This window comes from Podarcis bocagei (genome assembly GCF_964188305.1).
Source record: "Podarcis bocagei genome assembly, chromosome: 2".
NCBI lineage: Eukaryota > Metazoa > Chordata > Lepidosauria > Squamata > Lacertidae > Podarcis > Podarcis bocagei.
In genome coordinates this window covers 57397780-57425333 of record NC_138126.1, presented here as the reverse complement: position 1 = coordinate 57425333, position 27554 = coordinate 57397780, and the positions used below count along the sequence as shown (strand labels likewise).

Here is a 27554-nt window from a genome sequence, read left to right as displayed (position 1 = left end):
AGCTGCTGAATTACAACTCATTACCAAACTTAAAACCATGAAAAGACCTGGACTGAACAAAGACATTGGATTCTTATCTCACTATACATGACTAAACCATTTCTCACCTTCCCACCCCTTGCCTTTTCCTGTAAGACCTATTACAGTCGTTAAGAGTCGTCAAGAGGCTCTCTCAGCTATCTGCCTATCTCCCATTCCCACCCTCCCTTCTGAGTAACACCCCTCCCCACCTTCTCACTATATAGAAGGATCTGGCAACTTCTGTTTCAGTGTATCTGAAGAAGTGTGCATGCACACGAAAGCTCATACCAAGAACTAACTTACCGTATTTTTCGCTCTATTGGACGCACCGGACCACAGGACGCACCTAGTTTTTAGAGGGGGAAATCAAGGAAAAAAATATTATCCCCCCCCCAGCCCCAAAGAGCAACGGACAGGCTGCATGCAGCCTGTCCACTTCTCCCAGAGCTTCTCGGGGCTGCGGGGGAAGCCCGGGTCCCCCCCCCCCAGCCCCAAAGAGCAAAGAAGCCAAGACAGTGCGCGGGATCCATAGCCGCGCAACCTCTCCAGCCAGGAGCTAAACCTCTCCAGTGCAGCTAAAGAAGACAAGGCAGCAAGCGCGATCCATCCCGCTCACTGCCTTGGCTTCTTCTTTAGCCTTGCACAGCATCTTTAGTCTTGCGCAACGGGATGGATTGCGCCCGCTGTCCACCGGGGCTGGACTAGATGACTCCTGGGGTTCCCTTCCAACCCTGCAATTCTATGACCTCGGAAGGTGTTTGGGGTCTCCACCACTGGAGGCTTTTAAGCAGCGGTTGGGGGACCATCTGCCTGGCGTTCTTTAGCTGTGATTCCTACATTGTGAGGGGGCTGGGCTAGATGACCCTTGGGTGGCCCTCCCAACTCTATACAGTCCTACAGTTCTGCGGCAGGAGATCCACAGCCACTTCACACAATGCCCACTCCCAATTTTCATCTGAGAGACATGTGTCTCTCAGTACCCCCCCTACCTGCCACACTTCCCCCACCCCACTTAAGCTGAGGGAATTCCTGCCCAGAGAAACTCCCAGCAATCAAGGAGGAGGAATCCGCTGCAGCCGTGAGCAGCGCAGGATCCATGGTCCCCTTCCTTCCCTCCTCCGTAGTTGCTTTGACGGAGGAAAGTGGGAGAGGAGCTGCTTACACGAGTGTAAGCTGCTCCCCTCCCACTTTGCTGCTTCAAAGGGAGCCCGGGAGGAAGGAATCTGCTGCAGCCGTGAGCAGCGCAGGATCCATGGTCCCCTTCCTTCCCTCCTCCGTGGTTGCTTTGAAGGAGGAAAGTGGGAGAGGAGCTGCTTACACGAGTGTAAACTGCCCCCCTCCCACATTGCTGCTTCAAAGCAATCACGGAGGAGGGAATCCGCTGCAGCCTCCAGCAGCGGGGGATCCATGGTCCCCTTCCTTCCCTCCTCCGTGGTTGCTTTGAAGGAGGAAAGTGGGAGAGGAGCTGCTTACACGAGTGTAAACTGCCCCCCTCCCACATTGCTGCTTCAAAGCAATCACGGAGGAGGGAATCCGCTGAAGCCTCCAGCAGCGGGGGATCAATGGTCCCCTTCCTTCCCTCCTCCGTGGTTGCTTTGAAGGAGGAAAGTGGGAGAGGAGCTGCTTACACGAGTGTAAACTGCCCCCCTCCCACATTGCTGCTTCAAAGCAATCACGGAGGAGGGAATCCGCTGAAGCCTCCAGCAGCGGGGGATCAATGGTCCCCTTCCTTCCCTCCTCCGTGGTTGCTTTGAAGGAGGAAAGTGGGAGAGGAGCTGCTTACACGAGTGTAAACTGCCCCCCTCCCACATTGCTGCTTCAAAGCAATCACGGAGGAGGGAATCCGCTGAAGCCTCCAGCAGCGGAGGATCCATGGTCCCCTTCCTTCCCTCCTCCGTGGTTGCTTTGAAGGAGGAAAGTGGGAGAGGAGCTGCTTACACGAGTGTAAGCTGCTCCCCTCCCACTTTGCTGCTTCAAAGGGAGCCCGGGAGGAGGGAATCTGCTGCAGCCTCGAGCAGCGAAGAGGATCCATGGGTCCCCTCTTTCCCTCCTCCGTGGTTGCTTTGAAGCAGGAAAGTGGGAGAGGAGCTGCTTACACGAGTGTAAGCTGCTCCCCTCCCACATTGCCGCTTCAAAGGGAGCCCGGGAGGAGGGAATCTGCTGCAGCTTCCCCCAACTCCTGCAGAAGCCGCCGGCTCTTTAAAGGGGCTGCACGGCTTCTCCTGGCTTTTCTGGGAGGTGGGGGGATTCCCCCACCTCGTAGAAAAGCCTGCAGGAGCCGCGCAGCCTTTAAAGAGGGTGCCGCTCTTGGGGGCTTTTCCCCCAGGAGGGAGAAGGGACTGATGCGGCCAGTCAGTCCCTTCTCCCTCCTAGAGAAAAGCCCGCAAGAGCGCACGAAGCTTGCGTGCGGCTCTTGAGGGCTTTTCCCGCCTGCCTCCCCCCCCCTGCATTCGCTCCATAGGACGCACACACATTTTCCCTTGCTTTTTAGGAGGGAAAAAGTGCGTCCTATGGTGCGAAAAATACGGTAGTTGGTCTTTAAGGTGCTACTGGAAGGAATTTTTTTATTTTGACTATGGCAGACCAACACGGCTACCTATCTACGGCTGGAGCTACGTTATCATCAAGCATCCTTACTGACCAAGGAGCAGCCAGCAGCCTCTTTCTCCTCCTCCTGGCCCAGGTGGAAGACAGATATTGCCAGCAGCTGCTGCTCCAGTCCAGCAGTCATTATGGAGTGGGAGAAACTTCTTCTTTACCATCACCCTTGGCTAGCATGCTGCTCCTGCAGGACTGCTTGCCCCCCAGGACTTCACTCTCCAGGGGAGCTGGGCCCAAAGGAAATGCCTTTTGAATCCCACTGTTGCTGCTGTAGGAGGAAGTGTTTAACAGTGTTGGTATCAAGGCATAGGCTGTGCAGGTACCAGCAGTGGCAGTGAGTCCTGCAGAAGCAGGCATCACAGCAGCAGAGAGTGAGGGGGAAAAGGAGGCAGTGAGAAAGCTAGATGAGGAGCAGAAGGGCTTCTCAGTATGTAGAAAGACTCTTGATCAGGGTTCATCCTATTAAAACAAATGTCTACAACCATTCACATTCATTTATCCTGCATGTCTTCTGCAAAAATTGGAAGTGAATGACCCAGCCATGTCTTTAAACACTGCACTGAATACATCAGCCGTGCCACTGGTGAGCAACTGCATTTGAAAATGACTCCAAGAGTAGCAATCTCTTTCCCACCACTCTGACAGAATTGATTTCTGCCCTTCGCTTTTCTTTGAGAAACAGCTGACCCTTCCCAGTCCATGATTAAAAAAACATATATTAATGTATAAGATTTCTGGAGTTGTTAAATATTAAAAGTATCCTACCCTCCCTGCCTCTTACCCCCAACCAACTATGTGCAAATTGTGTGAAATGTGAATTAAGAACTAGGCATATACCTAATTAATTCGCATAATCCACAACTGCTGTATAAACTGGGATTTTGATTGGATACTTTGGGATTTTTAGCACAGAATTCCATTATCCTGCTAAAGTGGTCTGTTCAATAAAGAGACCCTAATCTATTGCTTCTTTTGCATTCATTCATTTAAAAAAGAAACTTCAGAGCTCTCGTGGTTATGCAAAGGCAGTGTAAAAAATATGGAAGAATCCTCTGGTAATGGCTTCAGAGCTTTAAAAAAAAGGTTTCACCAAGGTTGGGCTTCTACTAATTTCCAGAGGGGCACATTTTTTTAGGGATTGGGAGACAACATGGTACACTCCAATTGCTGCTGGACTACATCTCCCATCACCCATCACCTTAGGCCATGAGGACTTCAACTGATTGGAAGTTGGGAGTCCAGCAACGTCTGAAAGGCACCATGTTAGCTTGTCCTACTTTAGTGGTTTTTAAATACCCTATTGCCTTTCCATTTCCCCACCATCCTCCTTCCTTTCCAAGCTCAGCCTCACTCCTGCACTAACAAAGGGAAAGGGGGAAAAACAAGAAAAGAAAAGCAGACATATTTTAAAAAGACTTCCTCTCCGATTTGTGTGTGTGATTACATAGTTCATTCCTGGTGTGTTATCTGGGGCTTACCACTTCACTGTCCCCACAGTCTTGAGCACAATCCGGAAGCAGATCTCTCATGAGTGCTAAGCAGACAGATGTTGGTCAGCTTTCAAGGTCAGTAGCCCACCATTCTTCAGATGCTTTTTGACTACCTGCCATCTTCTCTTCAGCTTCACTGAAACTGAGCTGACCAAGTTTATGCTCACTGATGTTAAGGAGGGCAAAGCAGCAACATAAACAGCAAACAAACAACTTGCCCACTCCTTCTGCACTTCAAGTCTATCCATGCCACCCACATCTGACCTAGAGTTACAAAAGATTTTCCTTTCTAAATGTTCACAGAGTTGCTGGGCAAAGTCAGACAGCATCTCATACCCACCTGGGCAGGATAGGCAGCCTGTGCCAGCCCCCCACCTTTCAACAAGGAGAGGGCCTTTCGGATGGTGTTCAGCTCGTGAATGGTAGCTCCCTTTGAAGCAAGTAACCTGGTGATGGTTTCCTTCTCTTCCAGGGTGACTGGCGGGATGGGCGCAGGTAAAAGTGCTGACCCTCCTCCTAAAATGCAGGAGAACTTCACAGTCAGTACATTTTTACACAGCGGGGCTCCTTCTCATGACCACACACAGAGCAGTCCTGTATCAGAAAGAGAGCAATGGGAGACATTTTGCAGGCAGCTTTCCCCTTTCCCTTGCACTGGAAGCATATTTTTTTCCTAATTCTTTTTCAGCTGCACGCATAGCTTATTGGAATGACAACTGGGAGTGCTTTTTACCAAGTGGCTGAAGCAGAGATTCGCACAAAGACTCCTGAATGCATTAGTCCTCCTTCTCGAACATACATCACTGTTTCATCAACGACTCAGTACAGTTCTGAACCTGTAAAATCACAGCATAAGTAACTCCAGCAACTAATGGAGAAACTGTAAAAGACTGGACAGGCTCTTTGTCCTTCAGCTGATATCAAAGGAAGGTGTTTAAATATGAACGTCAAGACAATCAGTTTTGTAATGTGTAAGAAAGGAAAGGGTTTGGGAAATGATAGCGGTAGCAATATAGTCTGAAGGACAGAGGGATCGCTATGGTGAGTGGTGTTTGACAGGAATCTGCAGAAAGATTGTCCGGGGGGAACAGGAGTGCGCAGCGGGGGAGGAAACAGGAAAGAAAAGATGAGAAAGTGAATGAGAAACAAAATTGCTGCTTTCAGGGATAAGGAACAAGGAGGCAGAGGCTGAAAGTGAATGGGGGGAAAAAGGAGGGAGATACAGCAACATTGGTATAACAAAGGTGTGTGGGGGGGGGAGGAGGCTGGAATGAGAGAAGAAGTCAAGGATCAAAAAGAGAAGACAAAAAAGGTGATGGATGAGACAGGTCATTGTGAAGAGGAGTCTTCCAATGAGACAAACGGGAACCTTCATTCAAAAGTGTGATGGAAAGAAATCTAACATTTGTAACACCACCAGAAAAAAGATGAGCCTTCTCCACGTATTCTTAGAGGCCTCTTTGGATAGCTTAACCCACTGCTGACCTGGAATCTGTAGAGGACTTTCCTATGCATTCCTATGCATCCTGTCACTCAGCCAAAATATAATAATAATAATAATAATAATAATTTTTTATTTATACCCCGCCCTCCCCAGCCAAGGCCGGGCTCAGAGCGGCTTACAAGCAATAATAAAAACAAGATGAGTGATTACAACTTAAAAACAAAAATAAAATACAACATTAAAATAATGGAACATTAAAATATTAAAATGGAGCCTCATTGCAGGAGAAGGAAAAGAAAAAAGAAAAAGGGGGCGGAGGGAATCAAATTGGCTCCAATCCAAAGGCCAGGCGGAACAACTCTGTCTTACAGGCCCTGCGGAAAGAGATCAGATCCTGCAGGGCCCTGGTCTCATGAGACAGAGCGTTCCACCAAGTTGGGGCCAGTGCTGAAAAGGCCCTGGCTCTGGTTGAAGCCAATCTAACTTCCTTAGGGCCTGGGACCACTAGGGTGTTGTTATTTATGGACCTTGAGGCTCTCCGTGGGGCATACCAGGCGAGGCGGTCCCGTAGGTACGAGGGTCCTAGGCCGTGAAGGGCTTTAAAGGTCAAAAACAGCACCTTAAATCTGACCCTGTACTCCACCGGGAGCCAGTGCAGCTTGAAAAGCACTGGATGAATATGCTCCCATGGCAGAGACCCTGTGAGGAGCCTCGCTGCAGCATTCTGTACCCGCTGGAGTTTCTGGGACAGCTTCAAGGGCAGCCCCGCGTAGAGCGAGTTACAGTAGTCAAGCCTGGAGATGACTGTCGCATGGATCACTGTGGCCAGGTCGGGGCGGGAAAGGTAAGGGACCAACTGCTTGATGCGGCGAAGGTGGAAAAATGTCGCCTTGGCTGTTGCTGTGACTTGCGCCTCCATGGAAAGGGAGGCGTCAAGGATTACACCCAAACTCTTAACGGAAGGCAATGGCACTAATTGGGCCCCCGCAAGAGAAGGGAGTTGGTCCCTCATCCCCATGCTATCCCGACCTAGCCATAGGACCTCTGTCTTCGAAGGATTTAGTTTCAATCGGCTCCCACGAAACCATCCAGCCACAGCTTCCAAGCATCTGGTCAGTGTGTAAGGGGCTGAGTTGGTGTGGCCATCCATCAGTAGATAGAGCTGAGTGTCATCAGCATATTGATGACAGCCCAGCCCAAAGCTCCGGATAATCTGGGCAAGAGGGCGCATAAAGATGTTAAAAAGCATTGGGGAGAGAATTGCGCCCTGCGGCACTCCACACACTAAGGAGTGGCGTGATGACATTTCCTTCCCTAGTGCCACCCTCTGTCCCCGACCAGAGATAAAAGAGCACAACCAGTTACGGGCTATGCCCTGTATCCCCACGTCTGCAAGGCGATGGTCCAGAAGATCATGATCGACCATGTCAAAGGCTGCTGACAAATCTAAAAGGATCAGCAGTCCTGACCCGCCTCGATCCAGTTGTCTACGGATATCATCTGTTAGGGCAACCAGAGCCGTCTCCGTCCCAAAACCAGGACGGAAACCGGACTGAAATGGATCTAATGCTGATGTTTCCTCCAGAAACCTACCAAGCTGTTCAGCAACCGCTCTCTCAATTACCTTACCCAGGTATGGAAGATTTGAAACTGGGCGGTAATTGGATAGGTCTAAGGGATCTAATGAAGTTTTCTTTAAGAGTGGACGCACCACTGCTTCCTTCAGTTCCCCTGGGAATGTCCCCGTGTCAAGGGACAAATTGATAATTTCAACCAGGGGGGTCCGCGCAACATCTGGACACTCCCTAATCAGCCAAGACGGGCACGGATCAAGGAGGCAGGTGGTGGGCCTACCAACTTGGAGGAATCTATCCACATCAGTAGGGAGTATCCGATCGAAATGGTCCAACACTGGACCTGAAGTCAGTCGAGGGGCCTCCAGTTCAGTCACTGTATCTAAATTGGCAGGGAGGTCACGGCGGAGCAACAGGACTTTCTCCGCAAAAAAGCTCGCGAATGCCTCACAGCTGTGGGTCGAATTTGTGCTTAAATTTGGTTGTCCTCCTAAGGACGTTATTGACCTAATTATTCTAAAAAGTTGTGCCGGGCGAGAGCTAGCGGATGCAATGGAAGCTGCAAAGTAAGATTTCTTAGCAGCTTTCATAGCCATCTCATAGGCTTTCATAAGCATCCTATAAGATGTTCTTGAGGCTCCGTCACGAGTCCGTTGCCATACTCGCTCTAGCCGTCTGAGATCCCGCTTCATTTTCCGGAGCTCCTCAGTGGCAGGAGGGGGGAAAGACTGAGGAAGACAGCTGGAAGGCAAAAGGATTTGGGGTGTCCTAGGTCCCAGAGATGATGAGGCATGTTTTAGTGATGAATAGAAGTCAGCAAAAGCATTCTAAAAGAGAACTTTTGTTTTTAGATTTGGGGTTTTTTCGTATGGGAGGAGATGCAAAGCTGTTTTAAAGAAGCTGAACTGACCGTCTTTGAGGGAACTGGTTTGCTAAACGAGCGGTGAGAACATTTGCACAAACATTGGTAAAAAGGACGGCGGGAGTGTCCACATCTCTGACCACCTTTGTAGCCATGAGCAGGGCTCATTTCCTGTGCTGCCGCCTTTCCATTTCTTTCTCTGTAAGTCAGGTGGAACTAAACGGTGGCCTTCCAGATGTTGTTGGACTCCAACCCCGAGAAACATCTGGAAGGCCAAAAGTTAGCCACCCATGAAGCAAACCAAGGCAGCCAAGCACCACCATCTGCTGACAATTCTTCAGTACCACCAGCTCCATATGATCAGACGAGGATGGAGGAGGCTAGCTCAGCTATGAAGCTCAATGGGGGGACTTGGGTTAGTCACTCCCTCACCCTAACTTGTTGCGAGGATAAATGCGAGTGGGGAAAAATGATGTCTGTTTCCCTCAGCTTCTTGGAGGAAAGGTAGGATATAAATGCTATCAAGCAAGCAAGCTGAGCCAGATACCATTTTCTCCTTGTCCCAGTAGATAGGAGGGAACCCTGCTCTACATAGGTGTGGTTGCATCTTATTCTTGCCCCTTGCTTCTCTTTCAAGCCAGACCATAAAGACCTCCAAAGAAGGAGACTCCACCACACTCCTTGGCAGCAAATTCCACTGTCAAACAGCTCTTACTGTCAGGAAGTTCTTCCTAATGTTTAGGTGGAATCTTCTTTCTTGTAGTTTGAATCCATTGCTCCGTGTCCGCTTCTCTGGAGCAGCAGAAAACAACCTTTCTCCCTCCTCTATGTGACATCCTTTTATATATTTGAACATGGCTATCATATCACCCCTTAACCTCCTCTTCTCCAGGCTAAACATGCCCAGCTCCCTTAGCCGTTCCTCATAAGGCATCGTTTCCAGGCCTTTGACCATTTTGGTTGCCCTCCTCTGGACACGTTCCAGTTTGTCAGTGTCCTTCTTGAACTGTGGTGCCCAGAACTGGACACAGTACTCCAGGTGAGGTCTGACCAGAGCAGAATACAGTGGCACTATTACTTCCCTTGATCTAGATGCTATACTCCTATTGATGCAGCCCAGAATTGCATTGGCTTTTTTAGCTGCCGCGTCACACTGTTGGCTCATGTCAAGTTTGTAGTTCAGGAAAGACTTGAGAAAAGAAGAAGGATCCCAGACAAGGTTGTCAAACATAAGGCTGGGGGCTTTATTAGACTTCTTGTGGTCTTCAGCGTGGCCTGCGGCATCCCTACCACACTCCACACAAATTATTCATCCAAGACTCTAGGGCTAGGGAGCAACACTCCTGCCAGGGCAAGTGGCTGCTACCACATGTGCGTTGCATCAGCCTCTTCCACTATTCCCTTTAAATTAGCAGCTCAGATGTCAGGGAGGGTGACGTGTACAGGAGAGTGCACACGCACGAAGCAGAACCGAGCGCAGAACGGACAGCTTGCTGGCATTTGCAGCTGAGAAGCAAGGGTGCGGAATAGGCAGCAGTGGCCCACAGAGAAATCTGCAGAAAAGGAGTCGGGTGACAACAGGGATATTTAGACAGGCAAGGTGGCAGGGGGGTGGGTCTTGGAAAAGGGTTGCTGGGTGCTGAAGTCTGGTTTAAGGAATTCCAACTGGGGGCAGTGCTTGCAAAGAGATTTTGTTATGCAAGATGGAGTGGGAAGGAAACTGGTGCTAGACGGCAGACAGTATTTTTAGAAGTAAACCAGCAGACCTGCTACTCCCTGTGCATTAGAGTAGGGGACTTTTCAGTGGATGGTTATGGCTCCTGGGAACCTGCCGGAGGGTAGAGAGTTTTGCCCTGTGATCTGTTTGAATTTGCCACCCCTGTTTTACAGAAGGGAGCAGTTTGCCAGGAGAGAACGAGCAAAAGTAACACTATCACAACGCAGAGCAATCTTCGTTGTTTTATTGACCTCGTTCATAGTGAAGAGTGCTTAAAAAACAGCACCAGGCTATGCAAAATAGAGAAATGAAGTGAACTGCAGATAAAAGCTTGTGGCAAGTGACACAAGGGGATGGGAAAGGGAGGAAAGAAAAATAGCTCAAGCACCAGACGTATTTGCAGCCTGCGTGACGGATGTGCGATCACAACTAACAGGACAACCAGGAGAGAGATATGATCAAGAGGATTGTGAAAAGAGTAGAGGGCAATCTTGTACCGGAGGCAGCTCAAAAAGCTACCATTAAATGATAAATGCTCTGAGATTTGAGACACAACATCTGGCAAGTATGGCAAACCAGAGAAACAACTAAGTAGGCATGACATTTCTTCAGTCACCAGCAATCCAGTCAAGAGTAGCCAGAGAAGGGAGTGTTCTCTTAAATGGGAGTTTTTGAACCAGCTTCCAAAAACACAGAGCTGGCTACAGTAGGCTTTGAGGGTCTAGAACTCTTGGCAATAAAAAGGTAGCCAAAGGGCAAGGAGATTCCCATCATACAACCCTTTCATTCAGGCAGATCTATTTTTGGATGGTAGAATTCTCTCTCCCAAGCATGGCAGATTGCTTGTACACTGTGAAATGGAGGGACCCAGCTGCCAGGAACCCACAGTGGATAATGAAGAATTTAGCTCCCTGTTGAGGGAGGAAACACTGAGGGATGGAAACATTTGTATGTATTTGTATGTATGAATGTATGCATGCATGTACGTATGAAATGCATGCATTTTCCATGGTAAAAATCAGTGGATGTTTCTGCACATGAGCAGTGAGAATATTTTGGAGGCCATATTCTCAGGATAAGAACGGTTTCAGCTTAAGAACGGCCCTCCGGAACAAATTAAGTTCGTAACCAGAGGTACCACTGTAATAGCATATAGCAGACGTCAGCGCTTAAAAGAAATAACTTACTGCACTAGTATCAAGTATGTACAGCTATACAAATTTAGCTGAAATGCATTCTGAATGATGCACAGAAAAATTGCTTCTTGTTCTATCCCTCTTTTGCCCCTGCTCATCCATATCTGTACCAGCTTTGCATTACCACAAATTTCGCATCCATAACGGTGGCAGACACAGTAGGCGTAGGTCTACAATCTGAAAAAGTTTATACGGGGAAAGCAGGTATAGCAGTTCTTCTGAGCCATATAAGATTTTAAAGGTAAAAACTAGCTCTTTGAATTGCACCCAGAAAAAAACAACAACTTGGCAGTCAGTACAGTTGAGTCAGAATCGGTGCAATATGCTCATGCCCTCCTAGTTACCAATTTTGCTGCTGCATTCTGCACTAGCTTTTGTACCACCTTCAAAGGCAGTTCTGTGTACAATGCACTGCAGTAGTTGAACCTGGAGGTTATCAGAGCATACACAGCATAAGCCAGGCTACTCTCACTCACGTAGTGTCACAGCTAGCAGAAGACGCTGCACACCACTAAGGCCAATTGTCCCTCCAATGACAGTGCTGGATCCAAAAATAACTCAGGGCTGCACATCTGTTCCTTTAAGGGAAATGTAACCTCATAAACAACTGGATGCATTCCACTCATCAAGACAGAGGAAGTGTCCACTAACAGACTTATCTAGATTGAGCTTCAGTTTTCTGGCTCTCATGTAGTCCATTACCAAGGCCAGCACATTCACTGCCACACCTACGGGGGGTGGGGGCAGAGTTGCATGTCATCAGCATCTGGACAACAGCATGGGGGGGGGGATAAAAGCAAACCATGTAAAACTCACATCGGAGGCTTCATGGGTCTGAAAAACATCCCCCAAGCACCAATTCCTGAAACTGGCCATCCAAGCAGAGACAATAAGGAAGCCATAGTTAATGGAATCGGAAACTGTCAGGAAATCAAGGAGTCAACATGGACACACTCCCCCTGCCTCCCTCCCAAATGTAGGGGAACCTACAGGCAACCAAGGCAGTTTCAGTGCCAAAAGCAAGCCTGAACCTTGATTGAAACTGACCTAGGAAACCAGTGTCATCCAAGATATGACTGAAGTGCCAGGACAACTTCTTAGGCCAGCTTCCATCTACAGGCCAGTAACACAATCTGTGGGTGAATCACAGAATTGCAGAGTTGGAAGGGACCCCGAGGGTCATCTACTCCAACCCCTTGCAATGCAGGAATCCTGCCCACAGCCATCCCTGTTTGGGCTCGAACCACCAGCCTTCTGGTTAACAGCCAGACCCATTAACCCACTGCACCACACTCAGCATGCAGCAATACAACAATCCGTATAATATTGAAAAGCTACAGGCTTCCTGTTCTGATATCACCTAAGCTCCTTGTCAAAAGGCAAGTTTCATGACAGCACACCAAATGCAAAAAATAAATACAGAATATTTCATTTTCTTCTCAACTCATTCAGAGCAGCTTCCAGACAAGTTTCTTTAACCCTGCTCTATGTAGGCTCAGTGGCCCCTGCCAATTCCACAGCACTTTAGAAGATCATTGCTTTTGCATTTTCTGGTGCAGGGCTGCCATCTCCTGGAGAAAGCGTACCTTGCCACCTCAAAGTGGATGCGAGTGTTGTGAGAAACAGAGGCAAGAGTGGTGCTTTGAGAGAGCCAGGAAACATCAGTGCAAGAACAGGGATCTAACGCAGAGATTAATCACCAAGTGAGACCCACAGATCTCAAACTACTTAACAAGAAAGGTGAGGCAGGAAGACTGAAACAGAGAAAGAAAGAGAACAACTGATGAAGATCACATAGCAAAATCTATTTCGGCAGAGTAAATTATTGATGCAGAGAACTTAAAACTAAATGTTAGCATTCCACATTACGCTTTCGTCCACTCCAGCAGGCACCATCAGGATTCCCAAAATGCAGCTTTCCTTGAGATGGAGAAACAGAGGACAGATGGCAGACAGGACTACCTGGGTCAACAGTGACACTGTTTCCAAAGCAAGCAGATAGAGAGAGGAGAGGAAAATGCAATTATCCTGCTTCTAGAAGAGCACATTCGAACACACAAGCTACAAAGCTGCCAGCAGCGTGGGAGTCACACTGGGGAACAATTCTGAGCCACTTTACGCTCCAGTTCTGCTTTCTTTGCACAGAGAAATTGACCTAGTTCGTTAGGTAAGCTTGTGCAGTGGCTTCTTCCCTTCACAAGTGGGAGGAAAAAATATATACAGTGGTGCCCCGCAAGACGAATGCCTCGCAAGACGAAAAACTCGCTAGACGAAAGGGTTTTTCGTTTTTTGCGTTGCTTCGCTAGACGAATTTCCCTATGGGCTTGCTTCGCAAGACGAAAACGTCTTGCCAGTTTGTTCGCTTTTTTCTTAAAGCCGCTTGAAGAGGCGCAGTTGCGACGGACCGTGCTTCGCAAGACGAAAAACATCGCAAGACGAAAAGACTCGTGGAACGAATTAATTTCATCTTGCGAGGCACCACTGTATAAATCAGATCAGAAAAGGGGGAAAGAATGGTAAGGAAGCTAATGGAGGAAGGGAGGACAGGCTCTCTCTGTAAAACCCGAGTCCCTGTTCTGGAATCCCAAGGCATTACCTGAGATCAGCACCAGCAGAAGGTCCCCAGCTGTCAGGCCCTCGGCCAAATCCCGGATAGCGTTGGCTGCCTTCAGAGCTGCTCTGTCAGGAAGGTTGTGCTTAGCTCCTTCCATAACTTGGATGCGGCTCTGGGGCTTCAGCAACATTGCCCTGTAGGGGTTAACAAAAGATGAACAGGTTCTCTTCTGGCACATGCTTGGCCTACCATTGAAAACCCCTGCAAACAAAGAGCTACAGGGCAATTCCTTCTGAATGGCTGTGAGATGCCATCATTTTAATAGATCCATTGCCCAGTAGGCTGACAGTTGCTCGGCTCTGAGGCCTGACAGTGTCATGCCCTCAAGAGCTAGGAGGTCCTAATGAATGAAATTACAGCCTGATTCCAGCTGAACAACCAACCAGGGTGATCAAAAGCAGGACAAACATAATCACTGCCAGACCTAAGATGTGGATGCACATGCGACAAAAAAGCAACAGAGGGCAGTATCCACCTAAACAGGTCTGCTAGTGCAAGCACTTTTAAACGCTCAATCAAAATTCCTCTCCCTCTCCTTTTGAGCAGCCCCTAAATATGTCCTGGGGGTTCTCCAACTCTCTGGATTTAGGGGGCACATAGGGAAAGGAGGGACTTCTATTGTGCAGCCCAAAGTGCTTGCATTAATGGGGTTGTGAAGCTGGAGAGGCTGCTATTCAGGCATAACAATCCATTCTGCAGGGGCAAATGATCCCACAGCATTTCAGCTAAATGTGGCTGCTGTCTTGGATCTATCACAGACCTAGTTTTCCTAGGAAATACAGTACTCTAGGAAGCCCTAAGTAGCAAAACTGTAACACATCCCAAAAAACTACAACAGCCCTTTAACAACAAAACTAGGTAGGAGTTTAAAGTGGTTAGTCCACAGTAAGAAAAACGTCTGGAAAATTTCTCTCTAAAGGATCTACAGCGCACAACCAAAATGGTAGCATTTGTTTGTAACAGGGACATTCCTCTACTGTCTACTGTTTTAAAAAGCCTCTGGGCCTGGGTTTAGATGGCAGATACTTCTGATAGTAAAGTGAAGACCAGATTGTTCAGTACACAACCAAGAGTGAGGAAGAAGTTACGTCAAGTCAGTAAGGGAGAACCTTGAGGCTGCTCCCCCAGGCCTGGTTGTGTATTTAAATCACCCTCCAACAGGGCCCTGCTTCCTCACACCCCGCTCTAGGATTGTTATTATTTTAACAAAACGTGGACGAGAAATGCCCTTAACAAACCAATACCTCCTTCCTGTGTGCTCCAGAGTTTCTTGGATGCCTTGAGGAACACTAATGACTCCCCGGACGAGGTAGTCTCCAAGGATGTCCTCTGCTGCAGCTGCCATGCCCAGGACAGCTTTCCCAAAGCCGACCAAATACAAGTTCCTCCTCAGTTCAAAAGGCCGACCGTGCAACACAAGCCTTGGGCATTCGCCTGGCTCCAAAACCAGGGCCCTTTTCAGCATAGGCCCCGGCAGGACTCTGGCAATAGCGCTGCGGAATAAATGAAGCCCATGCTCCTGGAGGGTCATGTTGAGGGAAGATGCATCACGAGCGAAGCAAGCAGTGGAGCGCCAGCAACTTCTGCCAACAACAGGCCAACCCTTAAAGAGAGAGGCCATGACCCAAGTTGTTAACCAGCCGCAGTTTTCCTGCAACAAGGGACAGGGAAAATTAATATTTTGAGCCGCACTATGAAATCAGGGGGCGAGAAAGAGACGGAGGACAGGTGGTGGGTTTCCCTCCACTCCTAACTTACCCATCTCAAAGAAGCTCTGCATGTACTCTTGCCTCAGCCTCCACAACTGAAGAGCCTACTCACTACCCCCTGGGAAAGTCCAGAGGTCTTCTCGCCTACCCAATTTGATGGATCAAGTGAGGAAGTTAATAATTTACAGAGCAGGGCTTGCTTGAAAGTCATTTGCCTTCCATTAGGTAACTAGACAAACTAGATGAGGCAAGTTAAGCAGAACGCTATATTTAGAAAAGGACAGTATACCAAACTGCCTTCTCCCACACCAAAAGCAGAGTGGGGTAGACTGGAAGCCATTTCTCCGTGATGTTAGGGCTGCAAAGTAAGAAGCTGCAGTGACTAGCTAAGGAATGGAAAGGATTGAGCTAGCCAGGGAGCTCAGTCATTGGAGAATGAGGAAAACAACAAGGAACTTCAGTGTCCCCACCCAGTTTTGATCTGTAACCACAGCTACTCTACAGTGATATAACACTGGGGAAGGTAACTCAGCAGGGTCCAGAAGCCAAGAGTCACACATGGTGATAGAACAATGGAGTCTTCCTACACTGAAGCAGGGGTGAGGAAACTGTGGCCCACCGTTCTTGAGCACTGGCCACGCCAGCCGAGGCTGATGGGACTGGAAGTATGGGCAGACTTTGGTCTTTCAAATTTCAGTGGGGCCCTGTGCTAGGCCAAAATTTCACGTCCCTCTCTCTCCGCCTCTCGTTCTACTCATCATAGTTGCAATGCCCTGAAGCACCCCCAATGCTCAGCGCCCAGTGTGGTGGAACCAGTTGCACTGCCCAAAATCCGCTTCCATTGGGAGTCCAACATCAGGAGGGTGGCAGGCTGCTTGCCCCTACACCAGGGGTCAGCAAACCTTTTCAGCAAGGGGCCAGTCCACTGTGCCTCAGACCTTGTGGGGGGCCGGACTATATTTTTTGGGGGAAATGAATGAATTCCTATGCCCCACAAATAACCCAGAGATGCATTTTAAATAAAAGCACACATTCTACTTATGTGAAAACACCAGGCAGGCCCCACAAATAACCCAGAGATGCATTTTAAATAAAAGGACACATTCTACTCATGTAAAAACACGCTGATTCCAGGACCGTTCGCGGGCCAGATTTAGAAGGCAATTGGGCCAGATCTGGCCCCCAGGCCTTAGTTTGCCTACCCATGCCCTACACTAAAGGGTGCCTTTCAGAAGCAGATGAACTGTACTTCACCTCCTCCCCTTGACTGAGTTGTAGTTTCCTTGTCAGGAGGGAACAATAGTTTTGTGTTTCTTTTGTAGTATCCATCTGTAAATGAAGAAGTTGAACAGGTGGCAAAAAGACAGGCCCTGCTAGCTGCTAAGCAACAGAAGTCTCCAAAGGCAAGAAAAGCACTCCAGATTTCCCTCACCCAACGCTGTCTGGCAATAAATTCCAAAAACTAGATTCCGCCCCAACCCAAAAAAGAAATTCGTAAGTGCATCCGATTTTTAAAAATAGCAGCCTCCAGCCTGCACTTCAGGTACCTTGTGTACAGGGCAAAAGCACTGAGATATCATCCATAGACTGATGACACCTAATTCTGTCATCAGGCAATCTAGAAGCACCAGTGACAGTTCTGAAAACCAACGTCTGGAGGTCAGGGTTGAATGGATGATGACTAAATTGAGACAAGGCAATTACTATTTTGGTGTGGGATTCTCAGTGCTCTGAGGAGGCAAAAATGCTTCAGATAGGAAGGGGAGGGGGATACCGTTTACTGACTGGGCTTGCGTGTGGCCATGCTTCCTGACCTGGTATACCTCCTGGAATCTCAGGTTGCTGGTTTGGCAACAAGAGATTCCATCTGATATGTCAACTGAGCCCTCTCTTAGATACAGAGGATCTTGTCTATGTCACGTGTCCCTTTGTAACCTCCAGGACGGACAAGTACAACGTGCTTCACGTGCACTGCCCTTGAAGACTGTTTAGAAATTCAATTTCTTGCACGAGTTGGGAGGGGTGTGTTCAGCCAGTGCTTGCCAAGTGCACCAACTAGCTGTGTGTTCCCAAGGTATGGGAAACTGCCACACAAGGTGATACAAGGCTTTATAGGTTTAGAGCTATAAAGCCCTGTATGGTTCAGTTTCTTGGCTCCCACCAGCCACTTGGAAGTGAAATGCATGGTCTTTGAAGTCCACCTGAAAGCAATTTGAACACAAACTGTTTTGCAAAGGGACTTCAAAGGCAATGTGTCTTAGCATCCACCAGCTGATAGGCAGCGAGACCTCACTCTGAAGTCCATTTCCAAAGGGACCTCAAATGCAAGCCCTTTTTCAAGCTGTCACCTGTTGTCACGTGACTGAGAAGTGGGTGTTGTTCCACAGTGGATGGGGGAAGGAACAATCCTGCCAATCCCCCCCTCTTGTTTAGACCTTTTACATCTTTTAGACTCAAGGCTAGCAAGACTCTATCAATTTCCACCAGCGCAGAGGGATGATGTGTATTCCAGCAGCATCCTGAAGGCACTGCTTTGGGTGACACAGAGCAAGCGACACAGAAGACCAGGGAGCTTTATCAATCTGCTAGGGGAGGAAAGAGGTGGGAGCAACAAGCAGAAGACAAGGTGCAAGAACAAGCAGAAGACAAGATGCAAACCTCTCAAGGTGCTGAAGGACCCAGCCTGCTTCATTTCCAAAAAGCAACCCACAAGACCTTTTACTAAGTAATGTCTGTAGAGAGGCACGTGCCTGTATTCAACCATTTTTTACTCAGAGCAGCTCATTCAAATCAAGAGACCTAAATGAGCCATGGCCATTAATTGCAGTGGGTCTACTCCAAATAAAAGTTAGCTGAAAACAACTGGGCTCTGCCCTGAGGAGTTTTTGCAAACCAACTTGCAACAGTGGAAAAGACCACAGAAGAAGGGAAGGGAAAGGATGAACAGGTGAGGCAAAAGTAACAAGGGGCAAATGTCATGGAAGTCCCAGTGCATGAGCTTAGCCTTGTGATAATTTTGCTCCAAACTCTGGATGTGTGTGCTGTATTAGCTGTTTAAATCTATTGTTATCAGAGTGTACGTTTGTAGCATTTTGTCAGCTGCTTTGGTCTGCAAAAGGAAAACCAGGCTATAAACATGGAAAACCCTCATTTGCTAGCAGACCGAAAACGAGCACAGCTTACAGCTCCACTGAAGTTTTCCCGCGGGGAAGTGAATGGCACTTTCACAGCCGCCGCCCCTTTGCTTGTGTCTGCTACCGCTATTCCCTCATGAGCAAGAAAAGGAGCCATGGCAAAACTGAATTTAAGTTGCCTTGGAGAAAGGTTTGACTTTTTGGCAACAGCTCCAGCCAGGCCAGGCTGCAAACAAAGTTTCCTTGTTTTCCTGTTCCTTCATTTCCAACTTTGAAGCCTCTATTTGGAACGTAGTCCAGAAGCCCTCATTAATCTTGGCAGAGATTTGCTGAGAATTGCTTCTTCCGTGACAGGATTGCTTGGGGATTGTGAAGGGCTTAGATTAATCTCCTTTAAATGAAAACTTCATAAGCTGCCATTAATGAATAATGGTCCTAATCTGCATATTAATTTGAATAAATCATTTTGATATGTTCTTCTGAATGTTGCTTCTGACTATGGCTTGAGCTCCACTATACAAGACTGGAGATAGTTCCTACTTCCTTATTAAATCCACTGGAGGAGGTGTAAAGAGGTGTTCAAGTTAATTACAAATCAACGTACAAGCATATATTAACCGAAATGATTCACTGTACCTGGAATTATATCTATATAATATCCATTAAATCACCAGAAAGAAACACAACATTCAATAATGAACACGGATTAGTCAACAGTATCTCCAAAATCAGTTTCTCGGCCACCAGTGCTGGTTGGAGAATTGTCTTTATCATGAGATGTCCTAGAATAACTTCTCTCAACCTGGTACCCTCCAGGTAGTTTGGACAAGAATTCCCATCATCCCCACCCAGCATGCCCAATGGCCAAGGATGACGCTGGAAGGCAGCAGGTTGGGAAAGGCTGCCCCAGAATTACATTTGGCCCTCAGCTATTGCCATTTTGGTGCAAAATGCATTTAGGCATGCTAAATTCTGAGCCCCAACTGACCAGTCACATACAAATAAGGAACCTGTCCTATGACTCAAGGTCAATAGCCTTAAATCAGGGTAGGCAAACCGGTAGCCCTCCAGTTGGTTGTGGCTCTCCCAACTATGACCATCCCCAGACAGCATGGCCAACCATTAGGCCATGCTAATGTAGTTCACCAACATCTGGAGAATCAGAGGTTTCCCCACCCTGCACTACATGTTAGTAGTTTGGGGCCCATTCGAAGACTGCTTTAGACTCCTAAATGGTGACCTTCATACAACTGGCTATTTGTACCTTTTCAAGGCAAAGCTGAGGGTGCATTGACAAGGTATCTGATCAGACAACATCTCTCTCAGAGACTCTTGCCTCAGCACACAATCTGGCTTCCCTGAGGAGTTTAGGTGAGGTGAATGCCCATCTATGATGGCTGCTTTTTTATGTATTGGTTGCCACTTGAAGCTGTGGTAACGTCATAGTACACATATTGATCACATTACCTTTTTTTAGGTGTAAGTTTACAACCATGTACATACCACAATGTAAGATGTTACAATGGACCCTAAATATAAACCTCTGAAAAATTACAGGCCCCTGAAAACTGCCACCTGGTGATGAAAAGCAAGGAAGTCTGCAGAATTAATGTGAGGTAATGTAATCAGCATAGCTGGGCGGACTTAATTACAGGTTCACTCGCAGGGCATCGGGACCGGCAAAGGATGTAAACGATATGCAACCTTCTGTACCAAAGCTGCAACCTGAGATTCCAGGAGCTGCTGACATTGCTCTAAGGCTGTCACTCCCCCAAGCCCAAGGAGAGTGATCCACTCTTCTCTGCAAGCCACTTCTCAGCTATCCCAGTCTTGACAATCCCAAAGCCCATTTTTTACCCCTCTACACTCCTACCCAACTTGCCTGCTTGCACAGAATTCAGATCTTGTCCTGCTCCTTCGCCCGAGATCCTTCACCTCTTCTGACTCAAATACCTGGGCTCATGTCCCTTTTCCAGAAAGTTACCTCCCCCAAGCGTATAAACACAGAGCTCGAGGAAACTGAATAAGTGTTCGGTAAACTTCTCACATCCAGAAATATCTTATTTCTGTTTTGTTTTTGTTTTGTTTTTTCTTTTATGGAAAGATTTTAATGGATGTCATTTCTGCTATTACGAGGGAAACACAGGAAATGCCATGCCAGCACTGCGTACCGTGGCAATGTTCCTGAGGTTATGGGGAATGAAAGGTGGCAAGTTAGAATTTGGGGTGACAAAGACAATATTCTGGGTCATCATTTCCCACGTGGCAAGATGGGAAACGCTGCTGTATGAAGTTAGAGTCAGTGTTAGAAACTGAGATATGAACTGAGATACAAACTTAGGTTATGGGCGCAACAACGGAATGTCTAGGTGTACTTTTTTATAACAAGAATACAAAGCTGAAAATGAATGAACTGCAGCTAAAATACTATGTTCATTTTTCACACTGTCTAGTCTAGGGGTCAGCAAATTTTTACAGCAGGGGGCCGATCCACTGTCCCTCAGACCTTGTGGGGGGCCAGACTATATTTTGGGGGGAAATGAACGAATTCCTACGCCCCACAAATAACCCAGAGATGCATTATATAAAAGCCAAACATTGTACTCATGTAAAAACACTAGGCAGGCCCCACAAATAACCCAGAAATGCATTTTAAATAAAAGGACACATTCTACTCATGTAAAAACATGCTGATTCCTGGACCATCCACGGGCCAGATTTAGAAGGCGATTGGGCCGGACCTGGCCCCCAGGCCTTAGTTTGCCTACCCATGGTCTAGTCCTTCTCCTGCCCACCCCCCTAATATTCTTAAGAGGGTCTCTTCTCCAGTCTTCAGAGAGTAGCTGGAAGTGAGGAGGCAGAAAAGGTCCTCCTTTCCTTCCACTCTGCAGTCTTAATCTGAAATCTTAAGCGCAGTACTGTGCCCAGAGCTGAGAAACTCCTCACGCTAATGAAATACCCTGTTGCAAAATGCACCTAGAACAATGGGAGCTTTGAACACTGGTTAGAGTCACCTGGTTCCTACAGAACCAGAATATGGAAGCAGAGTTACTAAAGAGAAAACGCCTAAGTGAAAGGGATGAAACGGCTGTCTCACTTACCAAGGAGCTAAAGCCATCATTCTGGCATGGACGCTTTTATTTCCCTTATACATATATCTTGTTGAACTCTCTCTTCCTAGAGAAAAGAACTGATCAAATTAGTGGCCATAACACCACCTTATTGTGCTTTCAGAGGATGTCAGGGAACTGCCATCAGAGGCACGGGAGAAGGAGAGGGTCTCTGATTCTGCAGGGGAAGGTCCCAGCGTTAGAGGGAGACTCAGCTGGGAAGAAGGGGAAGAGAATGAGTGTAACACCAGGGATCCAGGAGAGCAACGGGACAGGGAGGTGCAGGGGCTCCAGGACTCTTCGTTGGAAGTTAGTGAGGAGAGCCCAAGCACCCCGCTGCCCACGCCCACCCTGCGCAGGAGACTCCCGCGCAGTGAGAGGCGGAGACGCTTAGGCATCAAACAACTCTTATGTTGGCAGCGCTTTAAGAAACGCCCACAGTCAGATTCTACGAGTGACTAAGAGCAGCCACGCTGAGATGGGCTGTGCAGTCCGGAGGGCTTAACCAGGCAATCTAATGCTCAAACGGAGCAGGATTACGCACGAGTAACTCCCAACCATTATAGAGGAGTTACCTTGAGTTACCATTTGTGCAGCAAAACAAAATATAAGACTTCTCATTAAGATTATTTAGGTTGCAAGCTGCATCTATGCAGCTGGGAATAAGTCTTGGTTAACTCAATGGAACTTGCTTTTGAGTAGATGTATAGAGGATCGGTCTATCAAAGTACAATCTGAGAGAAAGGCTTTGCCAACATTTCATTATGAAAAGATTAAACTTGCAGAAGGCAAACTGTGCTTTTCACATGCGCCTCATGCTATGAAGGCTGCTTCTACAAAATCAACCGAGTCATCCCAAGGCACCTTAAAGATTAACAAAAATATACATTTGCTACAGTGCCCCTAGGCTTCATTTTTGGTTTTGTTTTGACAGATTAGTGGAAATCACCTTCAAGAATTCATCACCATTTTTACTTCAGTTAACCAGGAAGAAGATTAAAAACAAAGCACCTGACATACTGTAAACAGAAAACATCCCTCAGCAAGGAACTGAGAGCAAAGCAAGATAATATGGGAGCAGCCCCAAATTTACATTTTTGTGTCAGTCATATCTAAGGGGTAAGAAAAAAGTGAGTTTCAATTGCTCAGGCAGTACATAGGTGTCAATTTTTCATATACTGTATGGGTGAGGAGAGCTCAACCCTGCCAGCCACCCCCATCTCACCATACTCTTCTTTCAAGCATGGAGAAGCTTTCTGTATTCTGAGCGAGGCTGGGATAAAAGTGCCTGCAGAGATGGAACACACAGTCACACAACAAGGACAGGGAAGAGAAGAACCTATCAGATGGAACTGTCACTATTTTTAATTCAGTTTGGGGTGAAGCACTTTATTTTACTTGCCAACAAAGAAAGAATTTTCTCATTCACTTTCTTAAATGTGACTTCCCTCATTGACACAGTATCGTCTGTTCATTTAATTATACATGGGAACTTTTTCTTTTCTTGCCAATCATCCCTACACAAGCCTTGGTATGACTAACAAAGACTGAATCACTTCTGTCCAAAGAAGAATATGTTACCCAAAATATCTCCAAGCAGGATGGCGCTATCAGAATATGCATGCTAGCAACTAACAATCCCACCTGACAGCAGTCAATCAGCCTAAGTAAGCAGCCATGATGTAAACAGGACCAAATGGTCACAGCTCACAGAGAAGTGTGCAGTAAAGTATTATATTTTATCCGCATGTATTAAGAGTCAGTGGGTGGAATGCAATGCAGTACTACGTTGGGCATGCGTGTGCAGAATGAGGTCTGCTCACGCAATGGGACTTTCCCCTCTCTCCTCCCCTGCATGCCTCCTAAACCTTTTCTGGGGGTTCCCTCAACTCTCCAGAGCAGATTTATGGGGTGCAGGGAGAGGGGAAATTCTAATACGTGAGCAGAGCTAACTCCTTGCATGCAACAACTTAGTTGAATCCCACCCAAGCAGGACAATCCAGAATCCCAGGTTTTATCTTATCTTTTATTTTTTTACTTTGGCAAACCCAGGGTTCCTCCAAGCATGCCGGTACCTTCTTCCCGCATTTTGGTGCCATTTCCAGTGGCACTCAGCACACTGAGTTCTTTATTAGAGGGAGCAATGATGCATACACTTGAGACAAAAATACACTATCATTTTTTATTATTATATTAATTTCTTTACCACTCTTCATCCAAGGATCACAGGGCAGTTTGCAATATAAAAACACAAAACCACAAACCTTGTTTATGTATGCAACTACAGCAGCTAGGATTCTTATCGCAAAGTTCTGGAAGACACCAGATTTACCCACACTGGAGGACTGGCAGACGCAGCTGATGGACTACATGGAGTTGGCAGAAATGACTGGCAGAATTCGAGATCTGAGCGAAGAAACAATGGAGGAGGACTGGAAAAAATTTAAGGACTATTTGCAAAAATATTATAAGTTGTTTGAATGTTAAGATTGTGTACGATTAAGAAACGTTATGCTTCTGCAATTTAGTTAAGTAAATGATAAAGTAAGTATTGATGGGAAAAAAAATGAGACAAATTAGAAACAAAATATTATGTTTATTAAGAGTGTTAAAACTAAATTACAAATTTTCAAAATTTGGTAACATAATAAATTTAAAGGTATAATAAGATGGGAAACAAGATAATAAATTGCTGAACTGGTTAGAACAATGAATGCAATGCCGAGAGGATGCGAGGAGGTCCAAAAGCGAATTGTCGAAGGACATTATGAAAATTTCTTAACTTTTTCTTCTTTTTCTTTTCTTTTCTTTATATATAAAAAATGTTTCTTGCATGTTGTTATGTAAACAAATCTGTTAACCTATGGAAAGAAACGCAATAAAAATTTTTTATAAAAAAACAAATAAAAAAAAAAACACAAAACCACATACCATATTAACAAACAAACAAAAGCAATCCCCTTCACCCAGTTTACAAAGCCGTAGAATATTTAATTAGCCAAAGGCCTGGAAGAAGAGAAATGTTTTGATACAATGGGCCAAATATTTTGGTTATAATATTCAATTTGATGATTGGGAAAAACTGTGGAAAGAAAATTTAAAATTTACTGCATGTACGGCGTTGAAGGAAAATGTCATGAAAATGTTTTATAGATGGTACATCACACCGGTAAAATTAGCAAAAATGTTTAAGACATGTAATAAGTGCTGGAAATGTAAAGAAAAAGAAGGAACATTTTATCATATGTGGTGGGAATGTAAGAAAGTGAAAAGTTTCTGGGAAGTGATATATAATGAATTGAAAAAGATGTTAAAATATACTTTTGTAAAGAAACCAGAAGCTTTTCTTTTAGGGATTACAGGAAAGGAAATAAGAAGAAAGGATTGTAAACTTTTTCAGTATGCAGTTGCAGCAGCAAGAATTTTGTTGGACCAGATATGGAAACAAGAGGAAATACCGACAATAGAAGAATGGAGAATGAAACTGACAAGACTATGCGGAATTGGATAAACTAACTGGGAAAATTAGATACGTGCGAGACCAAAAGTTCATCGAAGACTGGGGAAAGTTTGTAGAATATCTGAAAAGTGTATGTGATGTGCAAACAACGCTAGTGGGGTTTCAAGAAGCACTGTGAAAGTTGAGATGTATTGTTAAAAAGAAATAGAAGGGGGAGGGAAGACAAATGGCAATACAAATGAAGGGAATGTGTACTGGAGAGATAAATATGGATGATTGCCAGAGAAGCTGAAGGAAGTCCAAAAAGAGATAATTTGTCAAAATTGTATAATTGTGTTGGAAAATTAATAAAAATTTATGTGCGGGGGAAAAAGGAAGAAGAGAAATGTTTTTGCCTGGCGCCTTAAAATATGCAATGAAGGCACAAGTGGGGAGCAACTGCAGAAAAGGCTCATTCTCATCTTGCCACCTTCCAAACGTATCGTGGAAGGGCACACACAAAGACACTAATGCGACCATTCACAAGTGCAGAGGGCACATACTTGGAAATGCATCTTTATTTCAAAAATGACATATGAAGTAGCCTTGAAAATTGCAGAAATGTACAAAGACTTGGAAGTCAATCTAGTTCAGTGCTCTGCACAAAGGCAAAATCTCTCATGTTCGAAGTTGCAACTGATCAGCCAGTGTCATCCTATGAAAGCACACCCTAAGAAACCAACAAGAACAATCGCACCATAGGTAGCCGCAAGATTCAGTCTCTATTATGACTCCACTTGAGCTCGCCATCCCTCCCATAGCACTATTCCTTTTGTATTCAATCACCTGGATTACAGCTTGCTTTCTCTCAGAGGGACATACCGGGCAGGGAACATCATGCATTAAACATGTCCAACCTCTCAAGTGTGGGATATACAGCACGAGGAATGTTAGCAGAAACAAAGGAAGCTGCCTTACAGGAAGTCAGACCAGGGCTACATCTAGCTCAGCATTGCATTTGCCAGAAACAGGGAACACTCAGGCCCAGGGGCCAAATGCCAGCCTTTCTGATGTAGCCCTTGAAACTCTCTCCAGGCAACACACACTCCCAAGCCACACCCCTCACCACCCCTCATTTTATAGAGAAATAGCCAAGAATTCCAAGATATCCATTACCTTTTATCTTTGAGGAAGGGCTGTAGCTCAGTGACTGGCACTCACAGCACTCTAGCAAAATGTGCCGCTTGGTCCAAAACGGGTTGGTGACCCATGGCTTAAACCAGGGGTAGGGAACCTAAGGCCCGTGGGCCGGATGCGGCCCAATCGCCTTCTCAATCCGGGCCACGTATGGTCTGGGAATCAGCATGTTTTTACATGAGTAAAATGTGTCCTTTTATTTAAAATGCATCTCTGGGTTGAGGGGCATAGGAATTTGTTTATTCCCCCCCCCCCAAAAAAAAATATAGTCCAACCCACCACATGGTCTGAGGGACGGTGGACTGGCCCACGGCTGAAAAAGGTTGCTGACCCCTCGCTTAAACTAAATGGCACTTGCTCTTTAGGCTTTCCGACAGAAGACCTTCACCATTCTACAGGGACTTTAAACTGGGAAACAGCATAAGCTTTGCCACTGAGTGTGAAACCTTTCTAATTATAATCTGAGCAGCCTCCCAAAACAGGCCTTCTGTGTGATTCTGCTGGAGGCACACTGGTGTCAGGATATGACTTCCTAACTGGATGTGAGCCTCCAAAGGCAGACCAAAATCGAACTATGGTTTTGGAGACACTTGTCTGATCTAGAGTTGTGAAGGCGGGGCGGGGGGGGGCTCAGAAACATGGGGGAACCGCCTCTCCCATTTCCCGGGTTTTCACATTTCTAGTCTGATCCTAGACAGGTCACCCTTCATACTGCCAAGAGTGCCACACGCAGCGTAGCATGCCTGGGGTTATTATTTTTTTTGCAAAGCGTCTCCCTCCCTGCCTGGCGGCTGTATGTGGGCCCGATCCCAGTTCCTGATTACTAGCAAGGCAATTACTGGCAAGGCCCAGATTAAAGTGTGCACGGTGGGGGGGGGGCACTGCCAGAACCTGATTCTTCTACCGACACTGCAACTCGTGGGGCAGCCCCCCTTCCTCGCTTATTTTTATTTTTCTAATTTATATGCCATAGCCTCTCAGCGGTGTACAATGAGGGTGTAGCAAGGATGCATGACGAAAACCTGCTAAAATTAACAGCGCGAGCTCGTCCTCGTCTCCCGCCGCTCCCCGTTTCCCGGGTTAAGAAGGCAGGACTCGCGAGACTTGGCTATACCTGAAGGCATCCTGAACCTCCCCACCGCAAGGTAAGCGGGGGGCGGGGCTCTACACTCAACAGGGATTGGCTGGCTGCCCACAGAGGAGAACGTTCCCGCTCGACCGTTCTATCACGCGATTGGAACTGAGCGCCTGGAAAGAGGCCGCGCACGAACGAGCCCGCCTCTTCGCATCTAACGCTGCTGGAACGCCGGCTCCCACAATGCACCGCTGCCGCTCCCCCCCCAAGCCGCCTTTCAGAGAGACTCGCTTGTATCCCATGAGCCACTGCTCTCCCCCTTTACCGCCCCCGCACCTGCGCCTTTAAGGGTCGCCGCCTTCCGCCTTGCT

At 46.8% G+C, this 27554-nt stretch overlaps 1 protein-coding gene across 5 annotated transcripts in view; it reads right to left on the bottom strand.

The window, feature by feature from the left end:
* The window catches only part of GLYCTK (glycerate kinase), a 30484-nt gene extending 2932 nt beyond the window's left edge, over positions 1-27552 (bottom strand). The window contains exons 1-4 of one of the 5 annotated variants that reach the window (XM_081185184.1): positions 27520-27552; positions 14764-15170; positions 13502-13653; positions 4453-4628 (exon numbers count right to left, since the gene is read on the bottom strand). In XM_081185184.1, the coding sequence (XP_081041310.1) occupies positions 4453-4628; positions 13502-13653; positions 14764-15140 (705 nt within the window). In that variant the 5' untranslated portion in view covers positions 15141-15170; positions 27520-27552. The other 4 variants (XM_081185182.1, XM_081185181.1, XM_081185185.1 and 1 more) reach the window with 4 other exon arrangements.
* Between the last annotated feature and the right edge of the window lie 2 nt (positions 27553-27554).